The 16,354-nt window shown below is 44.8% G+C and overlaps 1 protein-coding gene across 4 annotated transcripts in view; it reads left to right on the top strand.

The window, feature by feature from the left end:
- The window catches only part of MAP3K20 (mitogen-activated protein kinase kinase kinase 20), a 179,032-nt gene that overhangs the window by 143,513 nt on the left and 19,165 nt on the right, over nt 1–16,354 (top strand). For all 4 annotated transcript variants that reach the window (XM_059167018.1, XM_059167015.1, XM_059167016.1 and 1 more), the window contains 5 exons: nt 1,023–1,067; nt 2,971–3,001; nt 3,096–3,235; nt 7,724–7,786; nt 8,783–8,875. In XM_059167018.1, the coding sequence (XP_059023001.1) occupies nt 1,023–1,067; nt 2,971–3,001; nt 3,096–3,235; nt 7,724–7,786; nt 8,783–8,875 (372 nt within the window). The remainder of the gene's footprint in view (nt 1–1,022; nt 1,068–2,970; nt 3,002–3,095; nt 3,236–7,723; nt 7,787–8,782; nt 8,876–16,354) is intronic.

The following is a 16,354-nucleotide window of genomic DNA, read 5'->3' as shown; positions in this document are numbered from 1 at the left end:
GAGGGAGGGGCATACTGTTCCTAGCTGGGATTAGAGCATGTGAGTTCAAAATATTTGCAGATTAGAAGGATTAACTCACCCACCCTCTGATTTTTAGAGTAATAGTAAAAGCAATCAAATTCAACTTTTTTCAACTCATTCACAAAAAAATATTTTAACAAAGGTTGCAAGACACTGCCATGTTATGAGAAATCCAACCATTCTGGTAAGGTAAGTTAGTTAAGGCTAATGGCTGTGGCAGATTTTTTCATGCAAGACACAGGACACACCAGTTTTTTTCAGATCATGTAGGCATGTCTCATTTAGGCTGTGGCCATGGGCATCTATTCAAGCAAAAAGCTCTCTAGCTTTGAAAATGATGCAGGCTAAAGTTCTTTTGCAGAGATGCCTTTCGTGTCTACACTTAACAGGGAGGTTAGTTGAGTTTTCATTACAGCAAACTCTGCACCCTGGGTTTCTTGGGACAGAGTCCCATCTCACTTGTCCTTTTTCATCCATGGGTCCTAATATTTGGTTAATGCAAGTCATTTGCTTAACCACTTAGAAATTCTCCTGTAAGAAGAAGCATGCAAGTCATCTGATCACCAAGGGGTTGGTTGCTTTGGAATTTTCCTTAATGATCATATGATCCCCATGTTGACTAGGAATTTCAAAGGAGGCTCTGGTATCTGGCAAACGTCAGAAACTCCTTAACTGCCAAGGCCTGTTGCGGGAGGTGTGTGTGCCAAGTACCAAGAGAGGACACTCTCAAGATCTACGGTCCCACTGCCACAGCTCACCAAGGGCAAGGAGTTGTTACAGAGAAGAAGCTGGTGCCCGCGGTTGGCTTCTGTGGGCACGATGCTTGAAGCACTGCGAAATTCCCCATAAAGTCAGGAAAGGGGCTTCCCATTGAACGTAACCTGCAGGAGGAACCCAGCCAGAGCAGCGGCCAAAAGCTAAGATGGGAAGACAAGGGATAAACCAAAAGGACAAGGATAATATTGCTTTTGTTTTTCACTGCATTCATATTTCCCATGCAGCTGCTGCCCTCCTTTGAGATTGGCTCATGGACTGAAGACGACGTGGTAAGCTGGCTTCTGTTAACGCCTAGTTTGGCCCCGGGCAGGTGGTTCAGACATTCGTCCACAAGTCACAAATGCAGCCAGAGGGGTCTGGGCCTTAGGAAAGTCGCACTAGGAGAAGTTGACAAATTCCTTGTTTTTCTATTTTTAATGCAGTAATGATTTAAAATAAGGCCTCAAGAGCAAAGCAAGTATCTCTTCAAATCTTACAAGAGGATTCCACCTCCCTATTTGCTCTGAAAGGTATTCCAGAATACGATCGTGAATACCAATGACAACGTTACAGGAGTGATCCAGGATACCAAGTGAACATATGTGAAAAAAAAAAAAAAAATCGATCTTAAGTTTTCCTAAAATACCAGGGATGGACTTGAACCACAGCTGAGAAAGATCTGGTAAAGGCAGTGCTAGCTGGGATTCTGCTGAACTGGGTTTCCTTCCTACCTCAGGCCTGTTTGGAAGTGACAGGTCCATCTTTACTCTGGCCTTCCCAAGGAGGAATGGCCATGAGCGCCCAGACATTCTCTGCAGCTGGAGCCAGAGGACAAGGACAGATTATTTCAGTCCAAAGGAAGTTCTAGACCTTACATGTGGGTAGAAACCCTGAGGGGCAATCCTTCTTAGGCTGTTGCATCTCGCTGTTTCTTTAGTGAAAGGTCCAGAGGATTCTTGATCAGAGACCCCAGGGGCTTATGTCCGTCCAGGTCCCCTGTATATGCTTCAGGTATCCGCATATGAAAAGCAGCGGTAATGCCAGCCTTAGCAAGTCCCCGGCCCAGGGAATAGACCCGAGGCCACAGCGTGCAAGCTCACTACCAGAAACTCTTGGGAAGGTCTGTTTACTTAACTCAACCTGGTTCCTGGACTGGGGCGTTCTCCTTCCTGCCTATGGCATTCTGGTGAAGTAAAACTGCTTTTGATACAAGCTAACTTCTTTGGCTTATAGTACAGGGTGAGAAAACCTGGCGCCACTTGCCTCTACTTCTTCCCATTCCTCGGGCCTCATCGACTGTAAAGTTCCCACCGGCCCTGCTTAACAAGGAAAAACAACTTAGGATCTCCTTTATTCATGGGCCTGGATAGAATCTCTTTATCTCCAGCTGCAAAGCTGGCCCATCTCATTTGAGATGGGCCAGTTTTTATTTTATATATAGATAGGTAGATAAGATAGATAGATCTTATTTGACAGAGAGAGACACAGCGAGAGAGGGGGGAAAAAAGCAGTAAGCTCTAACAGTTATTTTTAGTCTTTGCTCTGAGGTCGAATGGTTTTCAAGCCATGTAAATAAAATCCCAGGGTCAAGGGCTCCCCAGAGAATTGCTGGGACTGGGTCTGGCCTCCCTTCCATCTATGTGAGAGGCTACCAGTAAACACGTGCCAAGGGAAATTTAAGGACTGAGGGTCACTGGGTCCAACTTCTTTCTACACAGGAAGCTCCCAGCTGTAACTTGTCTTGGGCCACGCAGCTACTTCCTGACCAGGCCTAGAACAAAGGGCACATTCTGCCCAGTCCTTCTGTCCACTGCTGTGCAGTCCCTGTTCCTCATACAGTTCCCGGGTACACCAGTACCCCTTGGCAACCCCAGGGACCACCAGCAGGGGAAGAGAAAAATCATTATAAGTAAGAGCCTTTTTAAAGAATTTTTTTAAAATTTCCCAAATAAGGAGGAAAACCAACATTCCCTTAAGTGTCCGAAGGCTTCCACGAGGAGGGCTTTCTCCTCCTTGAAAGCTTAAAGTTTTAAAACCATAAAACAAATGTCTTTTGTTCTCCCTTTGTGGGTGAGTCAGAAAATTACGGTACAAAATTAGTTATTTTAATCGACTGAAAGTGTGTTTTACTGTGACGGCTTGCCACTGAGCACTTGTGAATCTTGAAAACCATGTATGTCCTCTCTTTCACAGTATTTTTGGGTTCAGCAGCTCGTCAGAAAAGGCAAGTGGAATAACTTACCCTTCTTAATTCATGCAGTTAACTTTGCTCTGGACAGGACTTCATCTAATGCTGTTCTGCCTTCTGATCCCTTCAGGGGACTCTTCAGCGGAGATGAGCATATATGCAAGCCTGTTCAAGGAAAACAACATCACAGGAAAGCGACTGCTGCTCCTGGAGGAAGAAGACTTGAAAGACATGGGCATTGTCTCCAAGGGGCACATCATTCACCTGAAGGTACCTCAGAGAGGGAGGACAGTTGGTCAATGATGCTTACTGAGCCCCCACCCCGTAGCAGACCCTGTGTCAGGGGCTGAGGATACACCCACGAACGCACGGGCTCTAGCAGTACTGAAATACTTACACGCCAGCTGATAACTAGCTGCCGTCCCCATGGGACCCCCTACCCCCTCCTCATAGTCCAACAGCAAAAAAAGGCTTAACACTGGGCACAGCAGAAGTCCCCTAGATACACCCACATATCACTCCAGGGCCTCCAGAAATCTCCAGTCTACTAGAAAAGATAGGTAGGTGTTAATCATGCAAGAAAGATCAAATGACAGCTGTAGGAAATGCCACAAAGGAGGCGTGAGGTTGGCTGAGGGAAGTCAGCTGCAGAGAAGTTAAGGAGGAGAGCTGAAGGACAAGCAGGCGTGAATCTGTGGTGAAGGGGAGGCGGGGGGGGGGGGGAGGGGTGTTCCGGGGGTAAGGCACCGCCGGTGGAAAGGCAGAATGGGAGAATGCTGTGTGCCAGGACTGGACACATGGCGGTGGGGTGCCTGCAGAACGGCCCTCCACCCAGCAGACAAGGAGGTGACTTCATTTAAGCCCAGGAGGGCTAGGTACCCACTGGGAGTCCCTAAAGACACTGGATCTGTCCACAGACTGGGCAAAGGTGAAGCCACCATAGCACCTCACGTCGTGGGGACAGGCCTTTGGTTCGCCGCGTCTGTAATTCTGACCTGCACCTGACACCACCACGTGGGAAATTTCTCAGGAAATCCTAACATGTCCCCTCACACCGTAGTCTTGAACAGTTGCAAAGCTAAACCTGTTCCTGTTGCTGTTGCCTTTATTATTATTTTTTGTAGTTTAGCAACCAGATCTGTTTTGTCTTGCTCTTTAGTTACTCAAACCAGATAATTGCTGGCATCTGTGTGGACATTGTTATTAGTCAGAGGTCTGTTTCAAGAGAGATCTCAGGATAAAATCAGTTTTTTCCCTGAACTTCCTCAATCCCAGTGTGGGCGGATGGAGGAGTGGGCACAGGTTGGAAAGAAGAGAAATCAAAGAAGAAAATGTTTTTAAAAATAAAAATAAAAAAAAATAAAAGCAGCTTCTTAGCCAAATCCACATCTCGCCAAGTCTCTACCTAAATAACTACTTTTCCCTTTACTTCAGTTAGAGCCACCAATGTGGCCTTTTCAAAGAAATCCCCCCTGAGGTCCAAGGAGAACCCATCTACCTCTGTTCATGGGCCATGGACCCATGCAAGGAATATCTTCACAGCCCCTCAGCACTGGCTGGGTGATGCCTTAGCCTTAACCTCACTATCTTTTCCCCCTTAGGATATGGGTAGGAAACCTCATGCCTAAACATACATCGCAATGGCTGGCAAGTAATTTAATCTTGACCTCTAGCTGTGGGCACGTCCATCTTGAAAAGCTGAGCTGGCTTACGTGGGCTGCAGTAGGAAAAAATTATTTTCTCTGGTGCAGAGAAATTTTAGGGTTCCAACAGAGCAATGTGGTAAATCTTGTCCTATTTGGCAGAAGACAGATAAGATGCTCCCACATCCCCTTCCCCTCTGCTGTCTTTGATAAAGAACCCAACATTTCCTTAAGGAGCTGTCACGAGGAAAGCGGGTAGGGAAGCTGTACATCACAAAACCATAGTGATTTAAATATCCCGAGCTGGCCTAGGACAAAGTGCCCCCTCCATGCTGGCTGGTATCATTAGGGCAAGCGATGTCCAAACTTATTATTATTCAGCAAAATCTGGGAACATGTACTCACTGCAAGTCTGGGCCTGTGCACATACAGAGAAGAATCCGCCCTCAAGGACTGTGCGTCCCAGAGAAGAGAGAAAACATGTACATACAACTTCTCAGAAGAGCCTTGAAAGTTGGGAGCAAAGGAGCTATTCTCTCCCTCTGCTTGGGGGGTGCGGTTGGTGGTGGGGGACGGCGAGAGTGGGCTGGACCTGGAGTGGGGTGGACCTTTGAGCTGGATCTTGGAGAAGGGCAGAATTTGAAATGTAGACAGGAGCAGGAAAGGCAAGAACAAGAATCCAGACAGAATAAGGAGTTAAGAGAGAAAGATACAGAAGAGAGTATAAGGGAACAGAAAAAAACAGGTCTGATGCAAAGAGTAAGAGGGGACTCTGTCTGATGGAAGCCTCACTTGGTTGGGGAGGCCTCAGGCCCCAGAAGCCAGGGGGAGGCAAGCCCAGACCCTAGACAGCTCAGGGCTTCCGGCCAGGGGTCTGGCGTTTGACCCGCTCTGGGGAGTACTGGAAGTTTTGAGATCTGACATGTTTTAAAACTTTGCTTCTGGAAGTTGTGGAGTAGATTAGAAAGGAGAGGCTGGATTTTGAAAGACCAGTTCAGAGGTTATGACACAAAATAATAAGGCCTAGCTGGTGTCATGAAAATGGGAACAGAGAAAGGAAGGATTCCATGGGGAAGAGATCGGTTTGCATGCTCGAGGAGCAGAGCATAGTGAACACACACTGCGACATGGAATGAATGACCTCAAAACTGCCCTGTGGGGTGAAGGTCACCAAAGGCCACATGTTGTAGGATTCCATTTATGTGAAATATCCAGAAAATAGGTAAATTCATCGAGACGGAAAATCGACTAGTGGTTGCCAGGGACTGGGTGGAGGAGGGAATGGGGAGTGACTATGAATGAGCACAGGGTCCCCAGACATTTTGGAACTAGACAGAAGGGAGGACTGCACAGCACAGGGAAGCTACAAAACACTGCTGATGGAGCACACTTCAAAATGGTTAATTTAATGATAGTGAATTTCACCTTGATAAATAAAAAGGAAAGCACAGCTGCACGTACACGCCCGACCACATAGTCTTAGGCTGGGATGCTGTCTCTGTCTGATGGTCCATGTGCCTTCAGGAAGGAAGGCTGTGGCAAGGAGAGGTCACAGGAACCTGGGCAGGAGGACAAGAGGGATGCCCACCCAGGAAGTAGGAAGAGGAGGAGAGAATGGTGTCACAGACACCAAAGGTCGAAAGCTTTATAAAAGCATAGTCTAATGCTGCAGAGAAGCCAAGAAACACACACAGAGAGAAAAAGTCAGGAGGGGGTCAGGGCAGTGTACCTGGCTCGTGAAGTAGAGTGTCTGCCTTGAGCTCCTAAAGGAGCAGGCCAGTTATCCATGGGGATACCCCAGACCGCCGTGGAACTCAAGGATGAGAAGGCATATGGACATGAAGACTCTCCAGAGAGGGGAGTCGCAGAAGTCCGCCTAAATGCCCAAAGCATGGATGTGTTACTGGCCATGCATGGGGGGCTCGGCCAACATGTGACGCTCCACTAAACTCAGCGGGGTCATGGGTATGTCTAACAAATAAGCTTCTATGACAGAGAAAGGTTAAAGGGAAGGGATGTTGGAAGCTTGCTCTGGGTGCTCTGGTATCCACTCATGGAGATACGAGGATTAAATAGTGCTTTGAGCTGGGCCTCTGAGGCTAGGACACCAGGTGACTACCTCCAGACTAAAGGAGCCCTCCTGGTACCGGTCAGACGTGTTATACACACACACACACACACAAACACACACACACACTCACTCACTCTGTGCTGGCCACTCTCTGCTCTTTCACTAAGGAAAGCACAGTCAGGTCTGCGTACTTTCTCAGAGAGACTCTCAGCCCTTAAATTGTGGGTCATGAAAGCGAACGGTTCTTCTGCCTACCCTTTTGCCCCGCAGTTGTCCCTCTCAGCCCGGCTCAGCATCCTTCTCCCTGTGCCCGGAAGCCTTCACGTGGAGGGGCTGTGTGGAAGGAACAGGGCTGAACATCCCTAAGTGCTCATTACATTGTCAAGTGTCAACAGCTTTCACTTCGCTTTGAAAAAGGCATCTAATTTTTCTCACATTGGCACTTTTTTTTTTTACTCTCTATGTGATACGTTCAGTTCACAGAAGAGCTGGATTATACCTGATGAGTATAAAAAAAAAAAAAATCGTGATTTAAATTGTCCTCCTTTCCTTTAAGAGTTCTTTGTGCTTCATTGGGGGAAGGAGTGCTAGACACACACCCAGAGCATAGCCCTTACGATGCAGTAAATCCTTCCGTGAGATTTCAGCCTTGAGGAGTCTCTGGTTATATATTCATGTTCTTTGTCGTTTTTCCCGTAGTTACTGAGGGCGACAAGTGCACTCCATACACCAGAACATGAACTTGTCACAAGTAGACTCTCTACCAGGATTTGAAGAATGGTCTGAGATTTCCCATCTTTAAAATAACTTCCTGTTCCATTAAATAATGACAAACTACCTATAATACTTTGAACCATCACTTTTAGTCTCCATCGATGGTGGGCAATAACATCCCCAAGATATTTTATGGGCTACATAAATAAAGATTGCCTTTATAGATGCACAATAATTTTAATCCTCTTGTGGCACTATCGGATCATTAATAAAGTCATGTGTTTCTTTTTTGTTTTCTGTTTGTTTGTTTGTTTGTTTGTTTTTTTACAGTCAGCCATTGAGAAATTAACCTACGATTACCTAAACTTGTTTCACTTCCCACCACTAATTAAGGTAAGATTTTTTTTTCTACTGAGAATGTGCTATTTTATTGATATATGCACCTGCCACATCCACACCTAGATTTGCCAATGTCGGGAACTGTTGTTTGAAGGGAAATTTAATCATTATCTGTCCAACAAAAGGCCCTTTGAGTGAAGAGTAGCATGTGCATAAATTGAACAGGCTTGATTCCTGTAAGTTGAAATATTAACAACATATTCATGATAAGAACAACACATGATCCCTTAGTGGTAAGGGGAGGTAAGTATTAACACTATAGATTAGTGCAGTGGCCTCCCACCTGTCTCTGGAGACCTTTGTCCCACACGTAAGTCACTAAAGGAATTCACACGCTGGGGCTCTAGATTATCGCTAGCCCTGGGGGGGGGGGGCAGGTTATAGTGGGGGGGTATTGTCTGAATGATATGTTAGCATCTTTGACACATTATTTTGAATATAGTCTAAAGGCGGATGGCCCATTTTGTTATACAATTAGTAGGTATTTGCAGTTAATACACAGAACTCCGCTCACTCACTCACTCACTCACTGTGGTTTTCCATCTCTGAGCTCCTGGAGGTTCATTCTATTCCTCCGCTTGGCCCTTCATTGTCATCTGCTCCAGCAGGCACATAGCCCCTCTCTGGGAATAGCTTCCAGACATCTTGAGTGTTAAGAAACTCTCCATCTCCTAGCGTACCTTCAGGTGTTAAGTGCATTTCTAGGGTAAAACTGCACAGTGCAAGAGGCATTGTAAAACCTTGTGAGATGGTGACATTCAATTTGTGGCGTGTGAGATGAATCATGTGGAAATGCTCTCAAAGGCTTACGGTGTCTTTTTTCTTGCTTTAAGTAATTGGAATTTGGAGCTTAATCCAAAATAACCAAATGGGAATCAGAAGGTTAAAATGGAAACACTAGTGCTGAAAAACCATCTCTTTTATATGAGAAGGAAAAGTAAAAACACAGCATCCGTCTGGAATAAATAGTGCTGGGTTTTTCTGTTTTAGGACTCAGTAGATGAACCTAAAGAAAATGAGGAAAAAATTGTGAACCTTGAACTTGTTTTTGGTTTTCACTTGAAACCAGGAACCGGCCCACAGGTAAATCATATTTTAAATCCTTTGGATGAATTTCAGTCTAATCTACTCTTTTTCCCTCTTGGAACTCTATGATTTCATACACCTCTCACCTGCCCCCAATCAGCCAACACCTCAATTCTGAGTAAATTCACAGGCTTCATAAAATGGAATTTGGTTGAAAAGCTGCCAGCCACCTATTCCAGTCTGGGAATCTTACCCTTGTTCAGCGAAGAGTCTTGTGTGAGGCCACCGAAACCACCAAGGAAACTCACAGCAAAGCGTGGGGTGGGGTGGGGTGGGGGTGGGGGCATATCCGAGTGGTTGTTCATGCTGCTGGGCTTCGAGAATCCCATCTTCCTGCGTCTGTTTTAGAATGCTGAGAGTGAGACGACACCCGGAGTCGAACTATAAGCAATATGGAAACCCAAGTTATCAGCTGGAAATAGGACAGCAGAGCATTTGGCCAGCACTCTGATTCAGTCAGGCTCTCTCCCTGTATGTTAATTTTAGAATGTGGCACAGTTATTTGACCCAGGTGGCAGGTGAACTGGCATCACCATAGGTCTAAGGTATTTTGGATTACTGTGCAGAGGCAGTCATGACGGTAACTGCTACTCATTGACCACTTACTGTGTTCCAGGCATATGGTACTGGGGTGAAGATGCTGTGGTGTAGATGCTGCTTCCCCCCATGTTACCAATGAGGGACCTGAGGCTCTGTAAGGTCAATGACTTACCCCAGGATTCCCGGGCTAGCAAGCAGCGAATTAGGATTTGAACACAGACCTCTGGGACCCTAGAACCAAGCTCTTACCTCCTGTGCCATCTGTGCCTTTCCCTTGAGGCAGACAGGAGACCTTATGCGTACAGCTTCTTACAACCCCAGCCCTCGTGGGGCTCGTGCAGGTGGCTCACAGCCTGCCACTGATCATAACTCGCTTATACCAGGCCATTCCTGAAACCAGCATTTGGGAGTGACTGGAAATGGTTGGGAGGGCATGAGTGTCACCCAGGGCTTCCAAAGATAAACTCGCTAGACATTGGACAGAGCGTCCCGCCTGTACCTGCAGGTCTACTCATGCTTCTGCTGAATGGAAATCTTCTTCTCCGTTGTTTGGCCACAGAAGCCGGCTGAGTGAAAGTTGCTCTGACTCCAGGTTTCTTGTATGCAAACACTTTCCTTTCTTTCCGCGAGTGGGTCACTGTTCATTCCTGTCCTTAGCAGCAGCTACAGAAAGCAGGCTGGGAGAGGCAGATCCTCTCTCCAACAACCAGGAGCCCTTCTCACCCAGAGATTCTGTAAACTGTGGGCACTCCCAAGTCCATCTGATGGTACACAAATTACATACTTTATCCTGCCTTCTTTGATATCCTCAACTCCAAGGCACTCAAGACTTTCTTTAGACCATCTTATGGCTTGTAGATAGTAAAAGAAGAGGGAAGAATTTTCTTGAGAGAGACTTGTCAAAGCCGTCTCAACCAAGAAAATCATTTTCGGTTAACAAAGAAATGACTTGTTAATGTGGAAAACAAAAAATCCATCTTTTTGTAAAAACTTGGATGGTATAAATGATCCTGGAGACCACCACTGGTCTGTTTTGGGCCTCAAGAGTGCAGACTTCTTGAGCCAGAGGTTTTCACAAGGCCTAACGTCACTGCAGTTTTTGTCAGGCGGCTGATACTTGATCATGCCTACAGACTAATAAGTTCAACTGTGCATTCAGCAGACATTTACTGAGGACCTGCTCTATGCAAGAGGGCCAGAGAAGGCCAGAAGAGTGGCTGGCAACCAGTGAGAACTATCCCAGGTGCTAAACCAAGGCGTTTGAAGAGTTTTAAGCAGGGAGTAGATGGGATCAGATTTCTGTTTTTAAAAGCTCTCTGGAAAGCACAGGGGAGGAGGAACGGGAGAGGACCAGGCTACCGTGAGAAAGACTAGGAGCGAGACAGATGCAAACAACCAGGTGAAAGGGGATGAGGAGAGGAGGCGATGGCCATGCCATGGAAGGGCCAAGAGTCTACGGACTCTGAGATGGAACTGATCAGCTTGGGTCATCTGCTGGAAATGGGGTGGGGGACAGGGAGGAGTCAGGACAGTGCCGAGGCTTCTGGTGTGGGGAGCTGGTCAGAGAAGGTTATGATGTAATCAGTCAAGAGTGAGACGTACGATGTGGATGTAGTGCCATGGTGCTAAAGTATTAAGAAGTGACTGGAATGGGTGAGGTCAACCAGGGAAAGCTTTTTTGGAAGGGGTGAGTTTTGAAACAAGGCTTGAAGAGGTTCACGGTCATTTGCAAATTATTTCCTGACTATAGTATTTAAAGCTTATGCTTTAGAGAGAGTACTTCATTCTAAAGTGGTCAGGTTATTTCATAGATGTCATCTCATGTATCTTCCTGGCATTTCTGTGAGACGCATAAGGAACAGTATTATCATCAGCGATCAGGAAACAGGGAGCAAGAGGAAATGTGCGGGCCGCCTCAGGTGAGGGGAGGAAAGAGCTCAGACTAGGAATGACATCTTCATTGTTACTTTCTTCTTAAACATGTGCTAGCTCTCATACATGATGCAAGAGAGTTAAACCATCTGTAAATTTTCATAAAATACTCCTAGAATAAGTTACTGTCCAGTTCTAAGCTACCCAGTTATGCTATCTGGTCTATACCCCAGCATTATGAAACGTTTTCCCAAAAATGTGCTTTGAATTGAAATTCCAGTTCCCCACATGAAAACCCCGTTACCTAGACTGGTTTTTGTTTGTTTGTTTGTTTGTTACCTTGACTTTTAAAGGTAGAAGCCAAAAAAAAAAAGACATCCTCAAAATCCCAGTCAACTGAGTTCTCATAAACCCATCCTCCCAGAAAAGGTGAAGCCTTTCCATGACTAGGATAGGTTGCAAGAGGACACTAAGCATTCTGCGAGTTCTGTCCAAACCTGCGTTTGCACAGCAGGGGATCTGCTTGACCATTTCACCTTTTCTTTTACAAACAAAGCAAAAGATGCATTCTAACTACAGCCACTGGGAATCATAGGACAGTGACTTTATCATGAAAATAGTAGCTACATTTTCCCATTGCCTCTAAGAAGCCCCACCAGCTCAACAACCACTTAAAATTGGTATGTTGTTTCAGGAACTGGCCTATTAGGAGGGGAGAAAGAAAATATGACCTTGGACACAAAAAGACAAATACATGTAGAGGAGAAAGCCTTTTGTTTTAAGACCTGTCAGCCTTTTGTTCTAAGGATTCAGATACAATTCCTTTTTTTAGCCGCATTTTCTTTTTTTAGCTTCATTTTACAACCAGATGGATTCTGGCACAAAAGTGAGGTTGATTTGCTCAACTGAGGAAAGCCATTCACATTTGAGTGGCTGTATGCCGGCGAGAGTGGCCCAGTGCCACTGCGTGAGGCCTTGCTGTGGTCCGTCTTTCCTGCCACACCCTCTGAAGGGCAGGACCTCGGCAAGCTAAAAGCCCCATACAGACTTTGAGAATCTGCACACAAATGAAATAGGCTTTTTTCTTTGCTTTGTGAGGTAAAATGGGAGGGAAGGTAAGATCTCGGACCAAAGGTTTCACTGGCAATTTAAACTGACAATAAGTTAGAATGGGTTTTCCTACTGTTTTTGACCTATTTCTAAAAAGTAAATTAGTAATTTAAATAATGCTATATGTTGTGGCAACGCTGAAGTTATGACAGTGGAATTGGCGGAAACAGGGTCTTTCTCAGCTCAAAATTTTCCTGTGCTCAGGCTGGAAATGTTTGATAATGATTATTTCACACCTCTGCCAGACAGTGTGGTAAGTGCTTTATGAACATTTTTCTCATGTAATTATTATAAGCCACCATCCCAGGGAATGTCATCCCTAGATCATGTCCAGAAGGAACTGAGGACGAGTAAGGTAAAATTCCCTACCCAGAGACCCTCCTAGTGAGGGGCCGGGCCAGTCGGAGGACTCAACCACTGTGTCATACTCCCCTTTCTGGAAAGTATCATTGTCCCCTCAAATCGGCATATGGGTAAAAAGATAATTTGGGGGGGGGGGATCACCTAATACTAAATTACCACTTTTTATTTTGTGTGAGAAATGCCTTGCATTTTTGTAATCTAAGGCCTTTGACTTGGCACAAAAGGAAGAAGGCTTCCAGGATCTCAGACAGCTCCCTGAGCCGCCCCCTCCAGGGTGGCAACCACCCTTTTTTTTTACGACATAGTAAGCTCCATGGAGTTTATTATTATATCTCATATAAACTCGCCAGTCAAGGATATTGATTCTCAAATTGCCCAGGAATAAACTATCAAATCACCCAGCAGTTTTCTCACCAAGAAACTTTCTGAGACTGTGTCATAAAAATTCAAAAGCTGGGTTACGAAGGAACTATCTAGAGAGTTGCGCATTCCTTGTGCATGCCGGACAGTCACCGGCTTTGCCCCTCGAGTCCTAATTCCCTCATCTCCCCAGCGAGGCACAGAAACAAACCTGTGGGTCTGAGTAGACGACCACCACAATCAGGGGAGGAGCCTGGTAAGCCACACCCAGGCTCCCACGGACCCCGAGAGAGAGACAGGCTTCTGGACCCCGGGTCTTCCTACCAGAGGACCATGACTTCCGATTTTCTGTGGAGCGGAATTCTGAAGGAGCAAGTGAATGAAGAAGAGAAAATAAGAGAAACATTCTGAAGGTGTGGAAGCGGAATAGAGGTCCCCATCAGAGCAGAAGCCTTTTTCCGTTCACCCTGCCTCTTTGGCTCCTTCTGCACACAGCACAGGCAGCACGTGGGCCCCTTCTCCCACACCTCAGCAGAAGCAATTCAGTCAATAATTCTCCTTCTCTGGTGGTTTCACCTGGAGGTTAGAAGCCCTGCTTTTTACAAATACTTGCCACCTACTATTGTGCTTTTTAGGATCATGTATAAAATGTTGCATTTAATAAACTTAATTGAATCTCCAGGCCCTTTCTCAGAGTACTGTAAATATCAAGAAACTGTCAAATAGGGTTTTTTCCTCTATTGTATAATTTTTTAAATGGATAGATAAACATGAATAAAATAACAGGGCACAAAGAAAAGGATTTTGTAAGGAAGTAAAAAGCCAACGTTCTTTGTAAATTTCAGAACCTCTACATGCAGTGCTTTACTTTGATATATCTTGCATTTATTACAAATGCAGTGTAAGGAAGTTTATTTCCCATGATCAACTGTTTTTCCAGGGAAAAACATAGACATGTAGACATACGTTTTGGTGTGCCTCAGTGTATCAGCCTGCAGGGTCAGGGTTCTATAAGAAACAGAACTTGTAGTTGACTGCGAAGGAGCAAGTGCAGCTCGGAATAGGGCTGTGTGACTTGCTGCATGTTTCTAATCGCCATGGGGCAACACTTCCTGAAACGGGTCAGGCCACTGCCTATAGATCCAGAGCGGAACCGCTTAGTCCATACTTGCCAATGGACTGTTAGTCACATGTAGAAATGGCACAGCAGAAAATGTCTACCAATGGGAGAAAACAGCCCTGACTTGGTAGTGTTTGGAGATCTCTATGGTACAAATATTTTCACCGTGGCCAATTTCAAGTTACCGATCTGATGCCCCTGAACTTGAAGTTGGAAAGAAGGTGTGAGTGACCAGCTCATGAGGGGAGCTCCAGCACACAGCTGGATCACTTGTGGCCTTCTTAATCAAGACCCCGGATTCCTTTTGAGAAAGTAAACAGCAAGGAAGTATATGGGATAAAGCATGGGTTTCACCAGGTAACAAACACATTATTGTCGGTTTCCAGCTGTAATAATATGTGTAATGAGCTCACAGAGAGCTCCAATTTCCTAGTGAATCCATAGTTGGCTCAGATTTCCTTGGGTGGCCATTGGTTCATATGGATACACTGACTAAAAATCAGGATTTGGGTCTGTAATGGGTGAGAGTAGGCTTATGGAGATAGAGAAACAAAATTTAAGTCTGTGATTGTCTTTTTCAAGTGTTCCAACAGTTATGGTTGTTGATTCCATGATGACAGGCACAGTTGTTCCTAAGAGAGGACATCTTTGCTTTTAGAAGCAAAGCCATCGAGGATCACTGCAGAGAGGTGACCTTGATAACTCACAATGGCTTGTGTTTTCTGAACCAAAAATTAGGTCTTGAAAATAATCAACTATAACAGGGACTGATAATTTGAAATGAAATTGAAAGCACTTCATTGGAAATGCAAAGATGTACGACAACCATATCAATCCTGGACATCAGGATTTGGGCTGAGAACAGCTCAAATGGTAAACGCCACCTACTAACCAGACCAGTGTTGTTGTTTTGGTTTTTTGTTTTGTTTTGTTTTTTTACAAAAGTCATACTTTTGGGCATCACCTCTGAAGTCATGGAAAAGGGGGAGAAGTTAGCAGTCAGAAGAACTGTTTTTATATTTTGAGTGTCCTGGATAAAAGTCAATTTGCAGCCCATTTACCAGCATTTAAAAAACCTTACGCAGTAATTAGGTAAGCTAGAACACCTTCTATATTGGTTAAGAAATCCAGTCTTGAGAATAGATTAATTAGTCAAAAATCAATAGCAAGACTTATTTTTTTCCCCCAAGATGAATACCTAGTACCTTCCAATTGTATTGAGAAACAAACAAACAAACCCTAAAATGAAAAAGCCCTTTCCAAACATGTCAGCTAACATCTGAACCATTTCAGGTAGTCAAGTATGGAATGCATCATATGAAAGTATGTCTCACTTGATTTCCTTCACTTTATTTTAACATCATCCCTAAAGTCCCTTTTTCGTACATCACTCCAATAACAAGCCCCCAAAAGGCAATATAACAACCTTATCTCTACTGGTGTCTAGTTGGCACCAATCCGCCCTGACCTTAGACACAAGCCATTGTTAAGGGTATAACGCATTTACATATTTTGCAATAAAACATCAGTTATTTGCATTACTGTGTCAAGTTTTATTTGATTCTTTCACCTAAAAATGACTCATTTTCCTTTCTTGTATTTTAAAAACCAACTACTCTAAGCTTGTTTGAGAATAATCAAAAATTGCCCATTTAGCTAGAAGTCATTTTCTTTTCAAAAGGCAAATGTTATTTAATCTTTCAGCTGTTCATTGTGCCATCATAAATACTTTCTTTTCAGCACAGTTGTGGGGACTGAAATGAGCCCGCTAATTGCCTCCCATTCCGACTGACATGTGGTGGTTTAGTGGAAAGAGAACACAGCGGGGAGAAGGAAATAGAAGGCTGAGAAAATGAGAGCTAATTATTTTCCCTGCCTCATGTCAGGCTCTGTGTCAGCCTTGTTTTTACAAACTGGAAGGTTGAGCACTAAATAAAACAAACCGGCGTCATGTTTTTATATACTGGCAGTGTCATGGAAGCAGCTGCACATCTCAAAGACAATATAATGCCTGCGTTCGCATGGACACCATCTGACAGACACTGTGAGCCACGGCTAATGAGGACATCACAGTGGTGCCAAGTGAAAGGTGCTGAATTATGTATGATTCT

This window comes from Mustela lutreola, chromosome 3, assembly GCF_030435805.1.
Source record: "Mustela lutreola isolate mMusLut2 chromosome 3, mMusLut2.pri, whole genome shotgun sequence".
NCBI classification, from domain to species: Eukaryota; Metazoa; Chordata; class Mammalia; order Carnivora; family Mustelidae; genus Mustela; species Mustela lutreola.
Note: the sequence above shows the minus strand (reverse complement) of the source record. Positions and strands in the feature narration are given on the sequence as shown.